At 39.0% G+C, this 24,020-nt stretch overlaps 1 protein-coding gene across 1 annotated transcript in view; it reads right to left on the minus strand.

Annotated features, from left to right (window-relative positions):
- The window catches only part of LOC117489956 (voltage-dependent calcium channel subunit alpha-2/delta-2-like), a 34,013-nt gene extending 10,717 nt beyond the window's left edge, over positions 1-23,296 (minus strand). The window contains exons 1-19 of the mRNA XM_034139554.1: positions 22,903-23,296; positions 14,442-14,523; positions 9,558-9,674; positions 9,266-9,325; positions 7,792-7,836; positions 7,479-7,614; positions 6,797-6,928; positions 6,624-6,681; positions 6,482-6,532; positions 4,613-4,712; positions 4,313-4,474; positions 4,094-4,204; positions 3,909-3,987; positions 1,367-1,416; positions 1,091-1,180; positions 896-961; positions 463-537; positions 296-370; positions 97-168 (exon numbers count right to left, since the gene is read on the minus strand). Of these exons, the coding sequence (XP_033995445.1) occupies positions 97-168; positions 296-370; positions 463-537; positions 896-961; positions 1,091-1,180; positions 1,367-1,416; positions 3,909-3,987; positions 4,094-4,204; positions 4,313-4,474; positions 4,613-4,712; positions 6,482-6,532; positions 6,624-6,681; positions 6,797-6,928; positions 7,479-7,614; positions 7,792-7,836; positions 9,266-9,325; positions 9,558-9,674; positions 14,442-14,523; positions 22,903-23,018 (1,677 nt within the window). The 5' untranslated portion in view covers positions 23,019-23,296. The remainder of the gene's footprint in view (positions 1-96; positions 169-295; positions 371-462; positions 538-895; positions 962-1,090; positions 1,181-1,366; positions 1,417-3,908; positions 3,988-4,093; positions 4,205-4,312; positions 4,475-4,612; positions 4,713-6,481; positions 6,533-6,623; positions 6,682-6,796; positions 6,929-7,478; positions 7,615-7,791; positions 7,837-9,265; positions 9,326-9,557; positions 9,675-14,441; positions 14,524-22,902) is intronic.
- Positions 23,297-24,020: the final 724 nt, after the last annotated feature.

Here is a 24,020-nt window from a genome sequence, read left to right on the forward strand (position 1 = left end):
TAAATGAAACGAATGCATGTGAACGGAAGACTTTTTTGAATACGCATACTGTGCATAAACGCAAACGTTCCCGTGTGCACAACGCCTAGTGCTCACCTCCTCTTTATTAACGTCCTCCACCTCTGCATCCAGGAAGTCCAGCGTCACAGGCTCCAGGAGGTTCACCAGCTGGGAGGAGGCAAATTGATTTAAATTCACATCAAATATAGAACAGGTTAACCAGCATCATAATAAACTATGTCTTCCTGCAAACCATAGTAAAATATTTCTATTTTTTAAGTAAAATATACACCACCTTTGGTTGAAGATTAGGGTGAAGGAGAAGATATCCATTGGGATCGATGGCATATATGTATCCATTGGCTCCAAGCTGTTGATAAAAGAGAGGAATAACAGTGATGTGTTTGTCTGTTGCCTCCATCACAAGTACAAGTGAGTAATAAATGTATGTGATCTACATACATTGTACCGTGGTGTAAGTCGCTTTATCTCGTCAAGATGCACGTCGACTCCCATGACACCTAAAATCAGCTGATTCTGGTCAGACGAAAAAAACATCAATCTGATTAACTTGAAAGGTCCTCACGAGAACCAGTGTTTTGTTTGCTCCTTCGGGGCTACTGTAGAAACATGGCAGTGTTGCTGAATTAGAAGATTGTGTGTGTGAAGATTTCCACACACAAGTTTCCATATATCACACTATGATGTTGTTCATTATAGATCCTTCTCATGGACACATTCTAAATCTTAAACTTTAGTCCTTTAAATGTAGTAATTTACTAATCTATGATCTTATACAACATAGCTACATTTTGCATTTGACCAGAAGCTTAAACAAAACAGAAATCCACATTATTAAACACTTTCTTTCATATAAAAAAAACAGTTTTGTTACTTGTGAATTTCCATCCATGGTGAGATTAAACACAGGCAAAGTCCCAGTTACTACCATGCCAAGACCCTATAGAATCAAAAGACAAAACCCAGATTACATAAAATGCAAGATTACTTACTAACTGTGTATAATCTGTATGTTTGGTGCATTTATTATATTTGATCACATTTAGCCAACATGGTCTTGCAGTCTCACCAAAGCATCCTGATACACATTGGTCCACTGAACCTGCTTGGCTTCGCTGCCTGCCAGAACCATGGGGCGCCCCAGCACGTCCAGGTATTCCTGAAAAAACAAAAGGGATACGTGACCGACTGCAGCTCCAAAACAACCAACAACATCAGGCCACAGGGAGAAAGGAAGGGTAAAACACATTGAAGTAGATGTTTCTTCAAAAAGAGTGAGCCCCACAAGGAGAATTTGAAACAGTGAATGGGGATCAGCTGTGTCAGAGGCACTAGACGAACCCACCTGGGTGTTAATCCTTATAGCACAGATGGAACGGATCTCAAAATAGTAACCTGGCAAGCAACAGAGAAAAAAAGACAAACAGAGAGAAGAGAGCATGAGTAAGCGATGCTATCAGAAAAAAAAGAGTGGTGTTCATAAATATTCCAGATTTGACTAGATGTTACTCGACCAGTGACTCAGCCACTTCACTCCCGCAGAAAGAGAGCAGATTCCCTCACTGGGCATCAAGGTTTATCTTATTGTCTTAAATCTGATTGACTTATAGTTTCAGCTCTACAATGAAATCCAATGATCGTAAGGTATACTGGCAATTACCAGGTTTAGTCCTTTTAAAAAACTAAAATAACATTCATTTCATAAAACCACATTTTTCATAATGCATTGCATGTATCATCTTTGGGTATGAAGTTCATCACTATTGGAGGTAGCAAACCTGGTGTTGCTTAAGGTAACATATCTGATATATATATATATAACAACATAATAGGACTATTTAGTTTTAGTTGAACTCATAAAAAGGCAATAAATGAACATTCCTCACTCGGATACATCTTGTTCTCCCTCAGTTTGAATCCACCCTATGTTATCAGAATAATAACAAAAGCCTGCCCTCGAGGATTAATGTTCTGTGAGGACAAAAGTGAACTTTTTTAACTCTTCGACACCATCAATCACTCCATCCTCCTCACCCGTCTTGAAACCACCTTCAACATCACCGGCACTGCCCTCTCTCTGACAGACACCAGTTCATCTGCATCAATAACTGCAAATCCCCCACCGCTCCCCTCCCCCAAGGTGTCCCCCAAGGTTCAGTTCTCGGCCCCCTCCACTTCATCCTCTACCTGCTTCCCCTTGGTCACTTAATCCGCCGTTATGGACTTCAATTCCACTGCTTTGCCGACGACATCCAGCTCCTCATCTGCACCAAGTCCATCTCCGCTGCTACCCACTCCATCCTGACAAACTGCATCACTGAAATAAAATCCTGGCTTCAACTCAACTTCCTCAAACTCAACTGGGATAAATCTGAAATAATCATCATTGGACCTAAAAAGCTCAGCAAATCCATCCAAAACTTCACCCTCAACATCGACGGCTTCCCAGTTCCAACCTCCCCTCACATCCGGAACCTAGGCATTATATTTGACCAAACCCTCTCCTTCAACCAATACATCAAACAGATCACCAAGACAGCCTTCTTCCACCTCAAAAACATCGCCCGTCTACGTCCATCCCTCTCCCCCACTGCTGCAGAAACACTCATCCACGCCTTCATCACCTCCCGTCTGGACTACTGCAACAGCCTCCTCTATGGTTTCACCCTAAAAAATCATCAATTAACTCCAATACATCCAGAACTCTGCCGCCCGTCTACTCACCCACACCCGAATCCGTGACCACATCACCCCCGTCCTCATCAAGCTTCACTGGCTCCTCATCCCCCAGAGAATTCAGTACAAGATCCTCCTCACGACATAAAAAGCCCTCCATAACCTGGCCCCATCCTGACTGACCTCCTCCACAGACACACTCCCACCCGCTCCCTCCGCTCTGCTGCTGCCAACCTCCTGTCCCCCCCCATCCGGACCAACCTCAGGTCCTGGGGCGACAGAGCCTTCTCCGTTGCTGCACCCACCCTATGGAACTCACTACCCCAACCCATCAGAGACTCTTCCTCCCTCGCCGCATTCAAAAAATCACTCAAAACCCACCTGTTCAACAATGCATTCAACCTCTGACTATCCCCCCCCCTCTTTTATTTTTTTTATCTCTTTATGTATTTTTCTACATTTTCTGTTTTATTCTCTGTCAAAGCGTTTTGGGGTTTTTAGAAAAGCGCTATATAAGTGTCATGTATTATTATTGTATTATATTGTGCACAACTAAAACATCCTCACTAACACGAGTTCTCCTGAAAGATCAGTGTCAGCTCTCAGCCAAGAGCAAATCAAATCTCCGCGAACAAAAGTGACCTCTGCGTGAGCGCTGTGAAACCACAGTGGTCTGCTCACTGATCTGAGAGGAAGCCCATTAGTGAGGTCAGTGCACGGCACTCTACTTTAGACTCAATGATTTATTTATTTGTTCCTCTGTCTCGGCATTGATTCATAAATGTACAGCAGACATCTCTTTAAAAGTATGGACTGAGTGGGCAGCGATGAATTTAAAGATTATCTGCTCAGCTAAAAATACTTGTGCTCAATTTACTTTTGATGTTTTTTACTCAAGGCAGAGCACAGCCATTATAGTCAAATGTTTTAGAGTCCACTTTAAAACTCAAATAAAATCATAAATTAAGATATGATGAAACATATTTCACTGAGGAAAACAAACAGCAACATAGTATTGAATCTTGGTTTAATGCTGGTCTTTAGTTTACTACTATATCATTCACTAAGATGCCCTTCAAACTGAGTGAGTGAAAACTAGTTAGCAGACCATTGAGAAGTTTAAATAGTTAAAGTAACTATGGTACAAATGTTTTTCAGAAAAAAGGTGAAAATAATATACAATGAATAATTCATGTTAAATTTCATCTCACCCTTATTGGTGCAGGCGATCCACTGTAAAGGTGTGACGTCATAGTTGTGCTGACCCACTGAAAAGGTGAATACTCGAACCTTTGGTAGGACAAATGAGGAAAACATTTGACTCTTCAGAGTAAGATACCACAATTAAAAAAATGCCTGATGAAAGTTAAAGTTGTTATGATCAGAAGAAACCAACCGTTTTGTTGGGCCAGTTGTACTGCATGAACACATCCTGAGCCCTGTCTTCGCCTCCATCAGTAAACAGCATGATTATTTTATTGCAGTTGGCCCGAGGGACATTAGTCTTCTATAAAAGTACATTTAAAAGGGAGATGAATAAGAGAACAGTGGAAAGACAGAGTGTGGAGACGTCGGTATTGAAATCATTCCTAGTCTAAATCAATATATGACTTACATTTAACAGCTGGTTGAAAGCAAAATGAAATCCAGACTTGTAGTCAGTGGTGCCTTTAGCCTGTATCTGATCCACAGCATCTTTGAAGATCTTTTTGTTGCGGACGTTAGCCTGGACAAGATGTTTGAAGCAGGGAACCACGGCCTCGGCCTTCTCGTTAAACTGAAACACAGCAGGAGACACAGTTTGAGCTTTTTTATGTCAAGAGTGAAGGAAACAAGGAGAGCAAAGCCAAGGGACAGAGATGTTAAATGAGGGAGAATCAGTGATGAAGGGTCAGTGAGTGAAGCAGATTCTTACCCTGGCCACGTTGACATAGTCATCATCAGACAAAGTGTCCAGCAAGTTCTCCACTGACGCTTTGATGAGTTTCAGGGTGAGACCACTGACACTGCCGCTCCTGAGGACACATATAAGTATCATACCAATCAAATGCTTAGTTACAAACATGGAGCTACAGCAAACACACCTAAGAATATGATTTTACATAAACGTCTGTAGAATTATGCAGCAGCAAATGTTCCAGATTGGCTAATTATTTTGTTCCTAATCTAGCTGTCTAACACTTTGTGCAAAGTATTTACAGAGATTAATTTGTGCCCCACATGAATGGAGAATACGTGAGGAGAAAAAGCATTTCCGAAGACTTTTCACATGCTTCCTCCAGATGTTCAATCACAAACATGATTTCCCCTGATTAATCTACAGTGATACATTTGTTTTGTTTGGATTTCTTTCTCCTGTGCTTCGCAGTCCACAGAGGAAAGCACTAATGTACAGTTTTCTAATAGAGTGTTTGTTTTTACTAAACATAATTTTCAGCAGTGATGCTGAAATTGCTAGTATAAAACACCTTAATGTAAACCCCGGGAACATATGAGCAAACACTACTCAGTAATTATACTCTGATGTCCATAAGTACTGTATAAATATAGAGGCAGTGATTTTCAGGGTTTTGGCCTATACTTAATTCAGCAGTTAGAGATTGTCCTCTGTTTATAAATCAATGTTTCCTATTTGTGACTGAATATATGGCTGCCTTACTATTATATGACTAAGGTGTTATACATGTGATATACTGAGTTGACAAAAGGTCATTTTTGAGGGCAACTCTTAGATTTTACTCATTCAATTCAATAATAGGATAAACCTTCAGAGAGTTCCAATGACCGCCGCAATGAAACAACCACTGGGACATTACAGCGACAACAACAGGCTGCTGTACTCGACCCTGAGTTTGCTTACACTCTGCCAAACACACTGTACTAACTGATTCACCACGGAAACAGGAAACATTGCTCTGTTCATGTTAAGTAACAACATTCATAACATTCTGCTACTTAGTAATCATTTATCTATTTACCTAATATATCATTCAAATAGCTTGCATATAGACTCTTATTTCACTTTTTTTTTTTAACTATTCCTTTCTTTTTGCAGTTACTTTTAATATTTACTTGCACTATATTTTTCTGTCTTTCTGTAATATTGTGTTGCACTGTTGGAGAAGCCTGTGACTAAGAATTTCATCGACATAACTACTCTGTAGCTATGGTTGTATGACTAATAAAGAACCTTGACCTTGAAGTATTAAGCAATAGTTTGAATGTGGGGAAATACACATATCCAAACAAATGAGCGTGTTTCACCAAATTACTATTCCTTTAAATGGTAAAGTTAATTTCACAATAAACTGTTTGTTGTGGGGTTTTATCAGTTACAAACAATTTAGATTTTGCTCGTGACTCTTTTGATCATCTCTAACTTGACCTTTACGTTGTTACACATGATAAGCAATACGAGCTGCACTCTCAGCTGGTTTTGGTGCGGAGTACGTTTTTTCCACCACAACATGACTTTCTCTAGTTTAGCTGGGACCAGAAGCACAAAGAAGCTGCTCTCTTATGTGAAGTTACACCACACATGGTGTTCTCACTTCACTTGTGAGTTGGAAAGAACTGCAAGGAAGGCTGAGGAAAACTTGCCAGATGGATTTCAACACAATTCATTATTTAAAAATGCAGAAAAAAGGGAAGGTTTTATGTGTTTTGTTAAATTCACAGGTTATGCAGCAATAAAAGCAACACACGTGTGCGTTATGGAGGTATTAGATGCTACATTTACATGGAAGCTTATTACTAAAACCAAGAAACTTCATTAAATACTTACACATCCACAAGAATGACCATATCTTTGGGGGACGAGGCTCCCTGGATGTACCTGTGACAGAGGGAAGATAGTATGCAGTATGTTAATCTGCTGCACATGTGATAAAACATCATGAAAATGTGTCTAAAGCAGCATACTGTACCAGGGCCCCCTCCTGACGTCATAAAGGTCAATTTTATCGGGGGTCTTCCAAGGTGAAGCTGAAAAAATGAAAATAGGTTTTCCTCACACCATCAATTTGAGTTTGCTAACTGTTCAATATATTAAACACAATCATATCCACTAAAAAGCACAGGAAGGGTTATTAAAAGCTACCTGGGTAGTAGCGAGTGACGCCCGTCGCACTGCCAAACGCCTGCCACAGAAGGGACGGATCCTCCTGACTGTTCTCCATGAAAACCTTCTCCAGCGCCTGCGTCCAGTTCAGCTCATTCAGAATGACTGGAGCTGATGGGAGGAGAGAAAAAGGAACACACTAAAGGTGAAAATGGTTACTAATAAATTAATAAATGTCACCATGAATTTAGAATTTCATGTTAACAAGTTTTCTGAAAATTGATTTTTAAATATGCAAATTAATTGAGCAAACATTTGATAACACCAGGTTCATATTGATCATGTTGTTGATATGTTATAGTCAAAGGTTTTTAACCCACATTAAGATAAAACATTTTGTATTGCAATCTTTCTGAAATGTAAATGTGCATTGGGGCATTTTCTTATGGATTTAGGAAGAATCTACGTAGTAAAATAAACACCTAAATATGTATTTTCCACCATTCTGAAAGAAGTCATGTTATGATATATATATAATACAGCTCAATATCTCAAAATTGACCAGTGAATAAAATAACAATGTGTTTGCCTGTGGTGTCTCGCCCTAAACTTCTTAACTTCTCATAAAATATGTCAAATACATCAATCTAAATCACAAGAACATGGCGTCATTCTGTGCAGCAGGACAATTAATTAAATAAATAGTCATAACTTCACTTGCCTCCTTTATAAATATCTGTAGGAATCTGAACAGCTGTGTAGGAATAGTTGACATCGTTTTTGAAGTTTGGATCGTAGACAAACTCCAGCTTGATGTGCGAGGGGTTTTCCACCTCTCCTTCTCCATCCATGGAGTACTTTGAGAACAGGAGAAAACATACATGTCAGATAATCTTCTATCATCAGCATTAACATTAAAACTACTTGATATAATGCATTTTGCTAATTATTTTATTATTTGTTTAAATAGGACATTTTTTATCTTCGATTTATCAAATAATCTCCAAAATGCTGTGTGTTTGTCTCCTACTCACATAATCCAGCTCTGCCTTGGAGTCATAGTAAGCCATGTCCAGCTCCTAGGAGGAAAGATGCAGATATGCAGATTTGAGGAGGCTGTAATGTTGGCAAACATGAAGAACACGAGGGCTAGTAGTCACTCAGTATATACATGCAAACAGGTCAGGGCTCCCCTATACACAAAGAGGAGTTACAACTAAAGATTGTTCTGATTGATTATAATTAAACTTCAGTAAAGATTAACCCTATAAAACTGCATTTTTGTTTGCAGATTGTCTTCTATTTTCCTTGTAAATCTCTCATTAGCTTCAAATATAAATGTTATTTTCATGTTTTCAAGGAAAATCTATGATGTGAATAGTTTCAGTCAAAATATATGAATGTAGAATAAAGGTCTCACTTCAAAGCCGCTTATATAAAAATGTTTAGTTTACAATGTTATACAAATCAAGAAAAGCCTCACATCCTTGTATTTTGTAAGTTGTCACCACCAAGTGTTTGCTATTGTTTCTGCTCAGTACTGTCACATTATGACTCAGCAGACATCTGTTGGTCTTAGTTTCTGAAGAGACCTAACATACTTCACAATAAGCCCGACATCTACTCCAAAGCTTCTATGCTCCTATTTATGGCTTTGCCTATATTACATTTCAACTTAAAATCAAGTCTCTCTTTGTCGGCTGTGTGTTGCCTACGACCCGTCCTATGAGGAGTACAGCTCTGAAAACAACTTCAGCCAGTAACGCACAGTTAAGCTAACTCTTCTTGATGAGGATCATTGTCCGACTAACAAAAAACATTACCTTTAGAACAGTTCCTTTTTTCTTTTTATTCTTCCTCAGCCATAAAAACATTTAAGCTACAATTGATTTTAAATGTATTTAAATATGGATACATATTACAAATACTGGATACGTAAATCTAGTAGATACCGAAAACTCATGAGGTAGGAAATCAATCAGCAAGTGGCATGTTTTGGAAAATGGTCAACAGGTTTAAAAAAAGTCTTCATCATTATTTAATTATTGGGCTCAATTATGTAAAACTACCGGTGTCTTTTGAAAGGATAGAGGGACACAGCGACTGAGAGAAGAGGCTTTGAGAGGCCATGTGAAAGGATGAGGTTAACCCCATCTCATCTTGCTGGGCAAATGGAGGAGGCCGAGTGGAAGAGTGATGTGTTCAGGACTCAACGGAAACGCACGGCTGAGTGCGCTCGGTCGTCTGTTTCAGCCAGCTGAGCGCTGAGGGATCTGCTCAGCTGACTGGTGAAAATGTTCCTATTTATCATGTCGTCCCATTCGGAGCCACAACGCTCCAAGACATCAGACCCATCTGCTCTGAATTAACATCAGTGGTTTCATTTGAACGCATAATGTCCCAAAAACTTAACAGACAAATACAAGTTTTGGGGTTTGAATACATGAGAGGAAGCAACATCAAAAGCTCTCAATAATGCAACAAACATAATGTTATTTAAGTTTTTACCTTGATTCCATCCTGCCATACATGCTCTCGCTGGAGCCGCTCTGCTTCACTGGCTAACCTCTACATGTTGAACACAGAGAAACGCTCACATTAGAGGAGGAGGACATGTCTGATATTATATTTGTAATCCAGGGGGAGGAAGACTGAAGATTAAACTGGATAACTTCATTTGAAAATACAAACAAACATTTAAAAAAATTATAGGATTAAATAGTAACAGTTGCATAAACAATATGTTTCATATTTGTCAGAATTTCTTTTTAGAATGACAACGACAGAAGCATTTACTTACAACAAGTGCTTTGCGCTTCTTAGCCAGGAGTTTCTCTATATCTGAGGCCACCTTCTCCACAATCCTCCGAGGCTGATTCTTCACCAGACTAAACCGTCGCCTTTCTTCATTGTATATCTGTTGAATTAAAAAAACTAAAGTTAAAAACTGCAGTAACAGCTGAACAGTCAATTGATTAGTCGGACTGTTATGGGCTGTATCTGTGATGTGTTCCCTGAAAATGCTAATTTTCGATTTAATGACATTGTTTGTTCGCTCGGTCAAGCTGTCAATGAACCTTCAGTATTGTGAGACATCAGTTCCAACTAAAATAATAATTTTCAAGTCTGTATTTTGTACTGGTTTTTTTTTATAACTAAAGAATCAAACAGTTAAGTAAACGGATGAGGAGAATATCGAAGCCCCAGCATCTCAGAACAACCCTGATAATAATTATAATTCACAGCTCATGAATTTGCAAAAGCAAATCCTTTTTATATCCAAACACTGAGGACGCAGGGGAGCAGTCACATGTCGGGTTTGTCTGTTCAATCCAAATCTAAATATGGATCCTTTCATGTGACCTAGTCACAAATAGTGTCTGTTTGAAGGAAGTTTTCACAGATAAATCACAATACTGGAATTTCATACCAAAATGACCATCGTTGCATTCATTCTCTTAGTCATTAAATATTTGTTTACATAAAAGAACGCATCAACTGTACACAACATTTTATCCTATGCTGTTAGAGAATAATGAACTAGTCTTTGATTATATTTTAGCATCCAATCAGAATCATTGTGTGTCTCTACTTTGTAGACAGATTCCCTGCTGATCGCTTGGAGCCTGGCATATTCCTGTGTCCAGAGATAACACTTCCTGTATCGCCCTCAGGCTACAGGACCAGTTTTCCATGACATCCTCCATTATCTCTTCTCAAATATGTTTACGACCAGTTGGAGTTGGAAAAATATGCAGAAGGAAGGAGAATTCACCAGAACTGACCGTGGCTTACAGCGCGAACACTTCTCTGTGTTGTGTTTAATGACATTGTTTGTTCCCCTTGGCCAAGATGTCAATAAACCTTCAGTATTGTGAGACATCAGTTCCAGCGTCCAGCATCCTGTTCTTGTTTTTCAGTATTATTGCTTAAAATAATTTACATTTAATAGAAGTTGGTGTGAAATGATAGACATTTTAGTTAAACTGTTAACTTTGGCCAAACATAGACACATTGTGGCTTGGTCCAAAAAAGTTAGTGTGAGAAGTTGATGGAAAAACCTTTAGATCTATTTTCTTCCCTCTGCCAATAATACATGTCAGTTAAGGTAAAGATTGATCTTTATTTATGTTCCTATCTTACCACAAACATGACGCATATTTCCAAATAATGAGTCTTACTACAACAAACCAATAATGTAAGTAATGTAAAATAACTGCTTGCCCTTTACTTGACGTTCTGACTTTGACATAAAGTTTACAAGATTCTGCTCTTAATGCTCTTCTTCAGGGCAACTGAAGTTAAATCAGACCTTTAGTGGAAACACGTCACAGTTATCGTGTGAAATGTGGTCTTTCAACATTATTGCAGTAAAAGTAAGTATTTCTAATGATTTATTACACCAGTTTACTTTAAGGGTCATCAGGAGGCATCTGGCAATAACAGCATGAAGCAGCATGAACAACAAGAACAATTTTCTGAGTAACTGTTTTCTTTCAAATTCTACTTTTAGAGAAAGTTTGGTGTAGAAAATGTCGGTACCTCTTGGCATTAATTACTGCCTGTTTGCACATGCTGAACACGTCTGTTCAGGAACTAACAGGAGGACAGGGAGGAACTTTTATAGATTTTACTGGCGACTGCAAAAATGCAGACTTCTCCAAAAAAGAATTACACATTTTATGATATGCTTGGTTTTGCCTGCAATATCTAACTTCAAAAACACTGTTTACAGCAGCAAACAGACAGTGTAAGGTATTGAGTTCATGTACAGTCTGCCCAGAGCCCAGAGGCTTACATTTTTCAATAGTATAAAAACGGTGTCTTCAGCTGTATACTACTACACACCACTGTGACTGGAAGGTAAAAAGGTCCATTACCTTCAGATATGAAGGTAAACAAAGTGACTACAGTACTACTTTGCTATAAGCTTGCTGTCTAGCAGATTTAGGGCCATCAGACACAGTTCCTTGTGAAAAAATGACAATGGCCAGAAAGTGATATTGATTTTAGGCAAACCTGCATATCTTGAGTACGACAGCCCTCTACTGTACATATAAACAACCTTACCAAATAAACTTCAAAATATCCCTCAAGTTGTTACTGACCAGTTGCTTTATTGGCTCAAACCGCACAGATGGGAACATGCAGTAAAGAACAGCGTGTATCTGTGAACTGGCTGGCAAATAAGGAGTCCATACTATCACAATAACCCCATTACACTTAAATTCAATCCATAAAGCAACATTATGAATACCTTAAAAAATAGAATGGCCCTGTCCTCCAGATAATCATGTTTTCAGGCTTTCTTTAATCAAAAAAAGGCCAAAACTAAATTGTATTTCACAGAAAAACAGTCCTGCCAAACTGCAACAAAGCAGTCTGGAAAAATAAAATCCTGATTTAGAGCAGGGCTGTATCACAGATGGCATCAAGAATATCTGCAAAGGAAAATTGTGGCTTTATATTGGTTGAAGAATTGAAAAGGACGTTTGGTTTAAATTATAAGCGTTTCCTTGACCGAAGAAGATTGAATCGAGTTTTTTCTGGGCAGAGGCGAAAAAATTCATTAACAGATCCCGAGCCTTTCAGGAGCATGAGGGGATTAATGAGGACTGACTGAACAAGGGTGTCTCACATCGAGGCATTACTGCAGGCTGACCATCTGCTCTGCTGTGACACAACAGAGAGACACGTGGCGCTGCTCTGCTGAGGGAACGCCTCCACACATCTCCTCAGAGCAGGGCTCTCTGCAGATGATCTTTGGTCCTGTTTTATAGCTTTCAGCCTCTCAGGGACAACTCCTTGTGTTCAGCCACCTGTTACAGCATGGTGTGAAATAGCTGTATTGTATTCCCATCATGACAACTTCAATTACTCAGATCACTGTGAGAAATCAGGTGAAATAGGAGATTTGAGTAATAGTATTTGCCATGCATTTGACAGGTCTGAAATACCAGAGGACAGTTCATGAACTTGGTCAATTGTTCCACAAAGATCCTTTTTAGATTACATCATTTTAGGACTGCAGTTTAGTTATCAATAAATAAGCAATTTTGTTTTGCGTTTTGAATTTGAAAGAATCCTTAAATAATAGATTGATACTAAAAATAGTTGCAGATTCATCTATTGATCTAATGACTAATCTGATTGTTTCAGCCCTAAATTATTTCCCCCCAAAACACTTACTGTAGAGTGCAAAGATACAGCCAAATAAGTATCTTCATTTTAATTTCTATCTATCATTGCTATCTTTGTCGTTCTTGAAAGAAGACTCCTTTTTATGTGCCAAGCTTTCGAGATATCTTTCACACATTTATCCATGCTTCTTTTTTGCTTACACATTTTGTTGTAGTGCTCTCAGCATTGAACTTTATCTGTTAAAAATGTAACTACTGTAAGACATATCAAGGTGTTTGACAGAAAGCCTTATTCATACCACCACTGTACCATCCTTGACAAACACAATTTCTTAAGTTTTGACAATTTTAAGTCTTTTACAAGTATGTGTTTTATTTATAAATGTTTACATGGACTGGCCCCCCCCCCCCTCTCTTAGGGGAATTCATCCACAGAAAGCACACTGGACGCTGCACTAGGTCAGAAACCAGAGGAAAGTGAAGTCCACCGCAGACGGACCACTGTTGGACAAAATGTCCTCTCCATTAAAGGCAGCTCATTCTGGAATAGCCTCCCAACTGAGATACGGGATTGTCCCACTCTCAATAGCTTCAAAGGTCAACTCAAAGAATGGATAAGAAACAAACAGACGTGCAATCACCGCTAAATGCACTTTAACACAGGGGTATCTCCTCTTGCACTTTAGGTAGCTCTTTTATCATCTCTTGCACTTTATATGTCGTAGCTGCTATATTGTACTGCCATGTGGTAAATACTTGTATATGCTGCTCTTGCTCTTTTGCACTTTTTGCATATCATGTATTTTGTTTTTGCTATGTTTGTAAAATGTAAACTTCTTAAATGTTTTATGTGAGGGATGGAAATGAGCTCAAAGCTAAATCTGGCATTGTTACGCTTGACACATTTTTAATGTTTTAAGTGTTCATCACTGTGCATTGTCCCTGCCAAATAAACGATTAAAATAAAAATAAATAAAGACATCTCTAAACAAAGTAATTGTTACTTTGGATAATCCACAGACTTCGTTGGCCACAGTTTCTACTTTTGCATAAGACATGGGCCCTTTGAAAAAAATGTATTTTATGAGGAAACTTGTTTTTTTCCCTTACATAAATCAGATTACCTGGTTAAACCATAAAGATACATATATGAATGTGAATTGTATCACTAGTAACAATACTAGATATTCAACATCTATTCAATGTGTGTGGTTCTGTGAATATTCAGGCATCTCTTGTAGGAATAAAGCCATGTGTGCAAGATAATGACTACAAACAATAGATAACGTGCCAGCAAGACGGGATTTTATGTCTGAAATAATAATCATTGTGTTATTGGCTGATCACATATCTGCATATCATTAACACATTTAAAAAAAGTGAATTCTAAAAGGCAGACTGTAATTGTTTAATGTTTTAGCTATAGCTCTGAAACTCAATGGATTAACAGCTTTTTTTTTCTGCGCGGTGTGTTTCTTGTTGAGTTAATGCAGCACTATGATGAGTAAGACCTGTGTACTATAAAAAGAGAGCTACACACTCACCCCTTTCAACTGCTGAGCTCCAGTGATGTGCTGAAAGACTCTGTCAATCTCCTGCTCGATACGCCTGGCCCAGTGCATTATCCTGTGGATAAACATCACAGGCTGACTGTCACACCACTCAAACAAACGACAAAGATACGTGTGTGTGTGTGTGTGTGTGTGTGTGTGTGTGTGTGTGTCAAAGTCAAAGTCAGCTTTATCGTTATTATCGTTTCCCGCAGTCCTACAGAGTGACATATATACATCAAACAAAAAACAAAAAGGGCCTAGATAAACATGGTATACATTAAACAAAACAAAGGGCCTAGATAACCGGGGTATACAGTTTAAAATGTTAATAATATATTTAAGTGTTCAAAGTACAGTTTCAGTGTGTGTGTGTGTGTGTGTGTGTGTGTGTGTGTGTGTGTGTGTGTGTGTGTGTGTGTGTGTGTGTGTGTGTGTGTGTGTGTGTGTCTTTCACAGAAGTAAGCATTGATCCAACAAATAGCTGTTAATAGCTTATTAAAACCCAGATTAGGAACAAAATGCTTTATTAGACACAATTTATGAGGAAACTGTAAAACAGTGTTAATGGTAAAGTATAGTCAATTGAAGCAATCATTACCTCAGTGCTGTATTGACTGAGAAAGAAGCCGGTAATGTCTGACAACCCTGCTCACCTTGTGCACCTATCAACAATATCTATTTAGGAGAAGAAAACACTAATCACGTCAATTCAGGGCTTCTTTAAACGACAAGAGGAAAAGAAAAGAAGATTAGACAACTGGCTGTTGATGGGAGTAAGCCTTGTTGTTAATGTTAATATTGCTACCTAATCAGCTTTGTTGACTCATCATCATAATTCTGTGAAAGGATATTTGTGGAGCAAGGAAACATACAATTTGCTACATCCTAATTATATAAGTGTGTAAACAGCCTTAAAAACCTGCTGCGACAGCCAAGATCACATAATGTAACCTGAATTTCCTGGCAAATCCGCCAAAATAGAGCAACTAATGAGGCAGAAAAACTAAACATCTACTGTATGAGTGTTAAGTATAACAACTGGGGCAATTTAATGACAAGAATCCAGACAGTGACAGTCATTACGAGCAGCAACTGTCTCTTATTGTCAGGAATCTAAGGAATATGATGTTGAGCTATGAGGATCTTGCGTTGTGAAGATGCTCTTTAAACACATAACTGCAGTACTATGTTGGTTGTGTTCTTTTTTTGTTGAACTACACAGTGCTTGTATCCATCGTATCCGGGATAGTGGTGGTCTAATGGATAGTGAGGTGGGCTGAAGATCGGAAGGTTGTGAGTTCCCGCCAGGAACACCACCACTAGTGTGCCCTTGAGTAAGGCACTTAGCCTTCAGTTACTCCAGGGAGAATGTCCCTGTGATTGGTCATTGTAAGTCGCTTTGGATAAAAGCGTCAACTGAATTAAATGTAATGTAATGTATCCAACCCTGTGTTCTCACTTCTGAAACAGTAGGTGTGGCTTGAATCCTAACAATCTGTATTGTAAAGAAAAATCTAAAGATTCAAATGTGTAATAATTGTAAGTTTTGAGCACAATATTGACATAGTATAACATCTGAAGTTGATATGGTTAATGTGTTAGCAAACAGTTACACATCCAGCAGATACCGAACATTATTAGCATTCATTTGGAGTTGTGCCTCTGGCCACATGTGAATGTCACTAACTCTCATTCAGCTCTCCACAAAATTCCTGAGGGAAATGTCATGCTCTCTGGCTGCTAAATGCTTCACTGTGTTCACCAGCTAGTCTCTAACTGTGCCTGTCTGTCATATGCTGCTCCTTGGCAAGTACGTTTTTGAAACTTTTTTGCTTTTGAAAAAGCTGCATGGTTCGTCCAGAAACAATGCTATGAGAGCAGTGCTCAATTTTAAATTGGAGGTATTGCAGGATAATGTTTAATGCTCAATGCTCCACAGCAGAGATATTTGACGAGTGGAAATCAAGCAAGTTGGATAATGTGAAGATCTAGGAAAAAAAACATAAACGTACTCACCGACACCCTTTGTTTGATAAGATTCACAAAAGGGGCCGAGAAAATATATATAATTTGCAATGAACATGGCTATAGTGAACCTCATGTTGACGGTAGAAAGGCAAGAAGATTTGTATGTAGGTTTATCATTACCAATAACTTTTCTTGGTTCAATTGTTATCATAAAGATATCATTTCAAAGATGCTTATCATATTTTTGCTGAGTTGACATGGAAATTCAAGTAATTTTTTGTTGTGTTCAATATATTTTTGCATAATATTTAGATTAGTACTAGAAAACCATTCAGTAGATTTCCTTTGAACAACAAGTTCCGCTACAGTGGACTGCATACTTGATACTAATCCTTTACTGTAGAAGTCTCACAGTTTTTCCTATGCTTCCCCACATTTCATCCTATTGATTTTCTTTATGTCTCAACAATGTTATACTACAGTCTTTTGAAAATAAAAGAACAACATGAGCTGTTTTTGTTAGAGAGAGAAACAGTGCAGTTTTGTTGGAAATAAATCAAGTCAGCAGCAGAAACACCACTGATAACAACCACTGCGTGGACGACTGCCAGAACCAGATTTTTTTTGTGTCTAAAATGAGAACGAGAAAGAACAACTGGGTGATAAAAGGTTTTAGACCCTTGCTTCAGCACTCCTACCAATACCTCTGTTAAATGTCAACTCCAACACAGAAATCACACCCACCATCCGCTGCAAACCAGAAACGGCAGAACCACCGGAGCACTGTAAAGCACATGTGCTTCCAGCAGCTAATTTCCTCCCAGCCTACGCAAACCAACGCAGTGCTTCTATTATGATAAAAAGCTCACTGAGCATTTTCATGAAATGTGTATTTTTCCTTTACATACTGACATTGGAAGAAACTGGGAAACCAAACTGACCTTGTTTAAAGTGTGTGGACCTATCTTTCAAAGACACAATCCTTTCCACAATGACCACATTATTTTTTGAGACCAGAGAGAAACAGAAAAAGTGACATTTAATTTAACCCACGTTTTGAGACCCCCCAGCTAACTTACTTGACCTATATACCCTTGCTAATGTGTGTGTTGGCTGTGTAAATATCAAATGTTGGCAAAAAAACAAAACACAAATACATTAAACTGGGCCTATATACGAGACAGGAAGTGTTTACCATTTCATACCATTGGTGGTGGTTGAAATGCATCATCTTTGGTTAGCTTTGGGTTAAAAGCATCTGTTTAATGTCAGGAAAACAGATATTAGCAGAGGAATTTCTGCAGAGATTATTATACCACAAAAGAGACTAATCTCTGGAAAGCTTTACGAATATACTTGACAATGCCTGTATCGGGTTGTTTTTGGACCCAAATGCAGAACACTGGAAACAGATTATATAGATTTAATGTCAGGGTGAAAAATAACTGAGATGCAGCAGGCAGGGAGAGAAGTGGACTGTGTCACTGCCAGTCACCAGTGCTTGAGCTTGGGACTTTTCCTCTAAATGATCACTGGTTAAACACAGCGGAGGTCCAATGGCAATGAAACAAAGCAACATATAGTGGTAGTGAAGCCCATAGAAAATGGTCCAACACAAAAATGTCAAAATCGATATTTTTAGGTCAGAGAGTGCATTTGTTGAAATATATGGTGGTGAAGACAGAGGGGAGGACATTGCCTGAAAAGTGTGTCGAGCCAGATTCAACCCACGTACTGAGCACCGCATACAGGATGCCAGCTGTAACCACTGAGCTATCCTGTGGCCCAAAATGAGTGTTGTTTTTTAAAATTATTTACAGATAAACAAAATTAGGGCTAGTAAGAGTGAACTTCTCAATGTTGTCAACTCTTCTGGGTTATCTTTCTGAGACTATGGGAAGCTCACTCCAGAGCCACAGAAGATACTATGTGGCTCTGTTTTCACAGGTTTAGTATCACTGCTCGTAAAAAGTGCACATTTTAAGTTAATGGTGTGGCTGTAAGGTGGAAGAATAGCAGCTGTAGCAGCGCTCCCTAATACAAGAGGCAATCCATTTTTTAGAGACTGCATAATGTAAACCAATTGGCCAACTGATCACAAAAAGTGTCGTTTCAGCTGCGACTGACCATGGAGAAATCAATGTTTAGAGTAGACCTTACTAATCAAGCCAAACATGTATCAATATTTTATAAAGGCACTAATGCATTGAGCTCATAAAAAAAACCTCTGCTCAGTATTTCTTCTTCCTTAATGCGTAATCTCATTCTAACAGTAGCACACACAAACATAAAAAACATATAATATCAAAAGCAGCATCCTGTAGAATAAGTGTCTTTTATAGTCAGTGCATCAATGCCATGTTGAAGCATATGCTATTAACCATGGCAAACATTATTGCTTAAGATGCAGAATTTGATTTAAAAGACTAAAAAGACTCCATGTTTGCCCAAAACTTGGCACCATATCCTCAAAAGAGGAGAGCCTCACTGATTAATGCAGTCTCAATAAAGATTCTCACCTCCCTCTGTTCACCTTTCTCACCTCACTGGCTCAACCCTAATTCATCGGCCAAATGGATTAGAGAAGAAGTTGTGGAGGGCAAGACACTTATTTTAGCTTTCTACCTTAAATCTCAATACCCAGAAAGCACCCTTGATCTTGTAAGAGGGTGGATTCATTATCAGTCAGAAAGCTCCTGGCAGAGTTACGAGGCAACGTCACCTTAAAGTCTTGTTGGGCTTGTTTTTTTACAGTTGGACGAGCCACAAATCCCAACTCAATTGTCCAGATCTACAGAAAGACACTCTTCACAATGAGGACCCTATATTTCAATATTGTATGCTTCCCTGCTTTGTGATTTGAAAATAAGCTAAACATGAGAATGAAGGGCAGCCCATGGTTTGCATGCTTGACTTTCTGATAGAAAAGTGCAGGAGTGTTGTGGAAAGGTGAGCTCTAAGTGTTTTGGTTTTTTATTCCAGCAAAATCAAGACTAGTTTCTAAAGGGCCCCTGAAGATACTGTATGATTGAATGTCTCACAAGGAGTCTTCGAATAACACAGCACTTATTAAATGGGATTACTTTAGCATAGACCACCTCTGCTGATCAAATGAAAATGTTAATAAAAATGAAAACGATGCAGTTTCTTTTTTGCTACAGAGACATATCTCCAAATATAAAACATTACGCAGAACAATTGAGAGTCAGCATGTGGTGTTTCTCACAGAATGTGTATAAAACCATTTACAGTCAAACACAAAAGCCACTTAGGATATATTTTCAAGACCTTATATATTATATTGCTCTCTATTCCCATCATGTTTTCAGCTCATGTTTGGGTATTCTACTATTGATTAAAAAAAAAAAAAAAGGGTTTTAGCAGAAATGTAGAGCACACAGGCTCCCTGAATACCCCAAAAATATAAAAATGCAAGTGAAACGTTCATGATTCTTAACAGATGTATGCTGCTCTTGCTTCTGAGTCTCTATACTCTGTGCGTCAACAGCAATCTTGTAGGTTCATGTCACACTGTGTGAGATTGTTCTCATTAAATATTGATCACAATGTGTATCAGACTCTATGATACCATTTGTTAGCATGTCAAGTGAATAGTGCTTCTTGTTGCATCAGCCAACCTATTTTCCATCATTGTATGGAGTATTATATGTTGGTTTGTAGATGTGGTGGATAGCATCAGTTACATCGTGAGAACTTGGTCTTGAATTTAATGACATTGTAAGAATTAAAAGATGATGTTTTAGGTTACCAACACATGTTTAAAAGACCAGATTCAACAAGATAGTTGCAGCACAAATTAATTGATGTTGCACGTACAAAGTGTTGTTAAATTGTGTGTAAATAAAGCAGGTTTGTTACATGACTGTAGCCCGCAGATCTGCAGAGCCTGAACTGTGTGAGTCAGTGCAGCTGAAGCACAGCTCTAAGTTTTTTTTTCTGTGTGCTCCATTTCCTCTCCTCTCTGGAGCCCTGTGGGACATCAGAAAACTCTGTATCACATTCGCAGAGCTGCGATGAAGCGGCTGAACAGCACGGCGCGCTTGTGCCTCGACTCTACTCTGTTACCTGCTATACTCACACACCCCTGGGATGAGGCAGAGAGAAGCACTGTGTGATGTGACCCATATTCACTTGCAGCAGAGAGAGTGAGAGGTGGAGAGGCTGGAGCAGCAGAGCAATAGTTGGAGCATAAGAAGCAGAGAGGAGCCTTTACTGCTTTATGTATGAGAGCTATCTATCCATCTATCTATATATCTCTCTCTCTCTCTATCTATCTATCTCTCTCTCTCTCTCTCTCTCTATCTCTCTTTCTATCTATCTATCTATCTATCTATATCCATCTATCTATATATAGTACAGTGTATCAATCATGGATTAACTAACGATTCATCCATGCCTTGATTTGGAACAGATTTAATTTAAAAGATCATTTTGTTGATATAACATTATCTAAGTTTTTACAAATGTTAACCTTAACATAAACTATGATTTTTTTTAAATTTATGTTGCTCAAGAGTAACTGGGCTGCAAATGTAAAATAATTCATATTTATTAAATACAAATATCAAAAACAAGGCCGTCCCACATACTGACAGTGATCAGAGAGTGCGACAGGCTTTGTCCGATTTGACTCAATAATACTGGAGGAGCAGCAGCTCAATTTTTTTCTTTCGTCCACACTCTGCACTGTAGATATCGTTGAATAAATCTTGCCACCCTTTTCCCCTCAGGGAACTGGGACTGACTAATGTTCCTAATGTTGAAGCGATAGTTCATATTGTTTAGGTAAGGTTGTTTGAGATAATTCGAGTCTCAGACAGGTTTACCAGTATGGGCAACATAAACATTTCTGGTTTGTTCTCCGAGGTAAAGTCATCTACTATGGGTAGTACACTGACTATGTATAAATATAATAAACCAAAAACATGCGGGAAGCAGGATGCTTCTCCGAAATGTCACACTTGTTGGAGTATCTATCTATCAATCTATCTATCTATCTATCTATCTGCAGAGAAGGAGAGTAATGTAAGGGCAGAGTCAAGACAGAAGGGGCGGGAGTAAAGGGAGAGAGGGCGAGGGGAATAAATCCTCACTGCTGCAGTATTAATTCTTAATTGGAAAGAGATGCTGTTCTTCAGCGTAGCAACTCTGCTTCATTTAGCTTACATGAAGAGACCCAGGGCAGAGGGCTATGTAGCTATTTCATATCACTCAGCAGAAAAATCAGCAGAACAGAGAAGGAGGAGGAGGTGGAGAAAGCAACGACTATACCCTACTTGAAATAACCCAATTCATCATAAAACACTCACACACCTAGATTTATAGACCCCTTTCCTAATTGGTAAATACACCTCGGATCTCCAGTTGTGATTGGCCAGAAATCCCTCACTGTGTGCCCCGAAGATGAGAGGACCATCTGGCCTGCTCCTCCCTCCAGAGCAGAGCCTGGAGGTGGGCCCAGATAACTGTAGTCCCAAGTTAGTGCCAGCTGTACTTAACAGCAACGGGTTAAAGGTTGATAAATAAGAGCTAAGCTTGGGCTTGATTCAAATCGAGTCGCCTTTAGTAGGAATTTACAGTTAAACCACACCTTTCTTCTTCCTTACAACATGGTAGGCATACAACTGTACAACTGAACATGCTGTGAGATAATACAACACCGTTGATATTCGAAGGGGGTTGCAAGAGGCAAGTGTTTCGTAAAATAAAGAAACTTGAAAACCTGCATGGAAAAATCTAGTACTGGTGCACAGAGAGCAGCAGGGGGAGGCTGACAAAAGCCATTTTTAGTTTCAAAACAACTGCACACACTTAATGTTTCCTTTCAAGTAAGAGTCTCTGAATGCTTTAACCAATAAAACCCCTGCATGACCTGACTTACATAGAACTTCACTGGCATTACTTTGAAGTAAAAATACAAGTGAAAACCTCTCTCCATCCTTTCAATAACAGCTTAAAAAAAATATGAGTATATGATTAATGTTGCATTAAATAAACATCATCTGATTTTCTGCAATATGCCATAAAATATATAGCTATTATGGTTCAGATTATAAAAATGTAAGGCTAAAAGTCATATGTTAAAAGAGAGGCTAAAATATAGTTTTAATACAAAATGTTATCTGATATAAAGGCCAACTTGATTATCAAAAAAGCATTAATGAGGACTTCTGTTTAACTGAAACACTGAAATGTGATTGTCCATATACATATAGCCATGTAAATGATCCGACATATATTCCCATGTTACACTGTGGACTACACCTTCCACAGCACTGAGCATCCAAACCCCGTTTTACATTGATGAGATCGCCAACACTGTAAAATTATATAAGAGCAGAAAATCAAACAGTATCACTTAAGTATCTCTTAAACCACAGCTAAGTGGACAAGCCCAAAGTTGTCTCCCATCCCCACCAAGAAAGCCCGGTATGTTTTCCATCAGGGAGAGCCCATCACTTACGTGTATTGCTGGGGGAATGTGAGACCCGCTGCTCCAGGCCACGACGCGCTGAAAATCAAGATAATCTGGATAGATACCAAGCAGACGATGCTGCAAGACCCTTTGCCTATCGCCATTTTCCATTAACAATTCTCGTCACGGGGTTTCTGTGCGTGAATGAAGCTCTCCGGGGCATATAGATATCAGGATAGTGTGTCCGGCGCAGCTTCACTTCATATCGGTGTGTGTTGTCAAGTGGAAGCGGAGGAGGAGGCAGGCATTGGCCGCGGAGGCATCGCGGTCGGTGGGAGATACACTAACGCAGCTGCCAAGACACTGCAGAGTCTCTCCTGCTCCCACATATACACCACCACCAACACCACCAACACCAACACACAGGCCGGCGCGGGCACGACAGCTCTCTCTCTGATCAGCAGCAGCAGCGCGTCAATGCGCGTTCACGCTCACCAGGCAACAGAGGAGCAGAAGAAGAATCTGGTTTTATTTATCTCTGCATGGCCACGTGGGATTTGTCGTCGGCATAAATTTAGTTTTTATTCGATACTGAACGCTGTTCTTCAGTTTGGGGTACTGTTACTGTGTATTGAAGGTTAAGAAAATACATAAAACGGGGATATGATGCCAAATAATTGTAAAATAAGACTGACTGACTTGAAGGAGTAGGTTTGGCCTGTGGGATGCAACAGTTTAAGGTCCTTGAATGCAACATAATGAAGAAAGTGTTTAACTGCTTTTCCCATTCAATGCTTCACACAGGGCCCTAGATGTCACATGTCCAGTCCAAGTCATCTGGTTTTGGCCATTTCATTTGGCTTATATGCTGTAGGTTGTTACTGATTTGAAAAGATTACAGTAACACAGGACAATTTGTTTAAAACGTGTATATAATTAGTATGAGGTATGGATTTGAGGAATCTTATTGGCCTTTTTTCACAGCAGAGCTTTTGACATGGCATAGCTGGAGAAACACAAGTATAACTTATAACATTATTGAGGCAGTATGCATTACAGCGTGTCCATGGGACATCTACTGTAAAACCGAATGCAGTCATTGTTAATGTTACATTTGAGCTTCTGCTACAATGACATGTCAACCCGTCTGCTGTGAAGCTGCTATA

The sequence above is a fragment of the Trematomus bernacchii genome, unplaced genomic scaffold (genome assembly GCF_902827165.1).
Source record: "Trematomus bernacchii unplaced genomic scaffold, fTreBer1.1, whole genome shotgun sequence".
In the NCBI taxonomy this organism is placed as follows: Eukaryota; Metazoa; Chordata; class Actinopteri; order Perciformes; family Nototheniidae; genus Trematomus; species Trematomus bernacchii.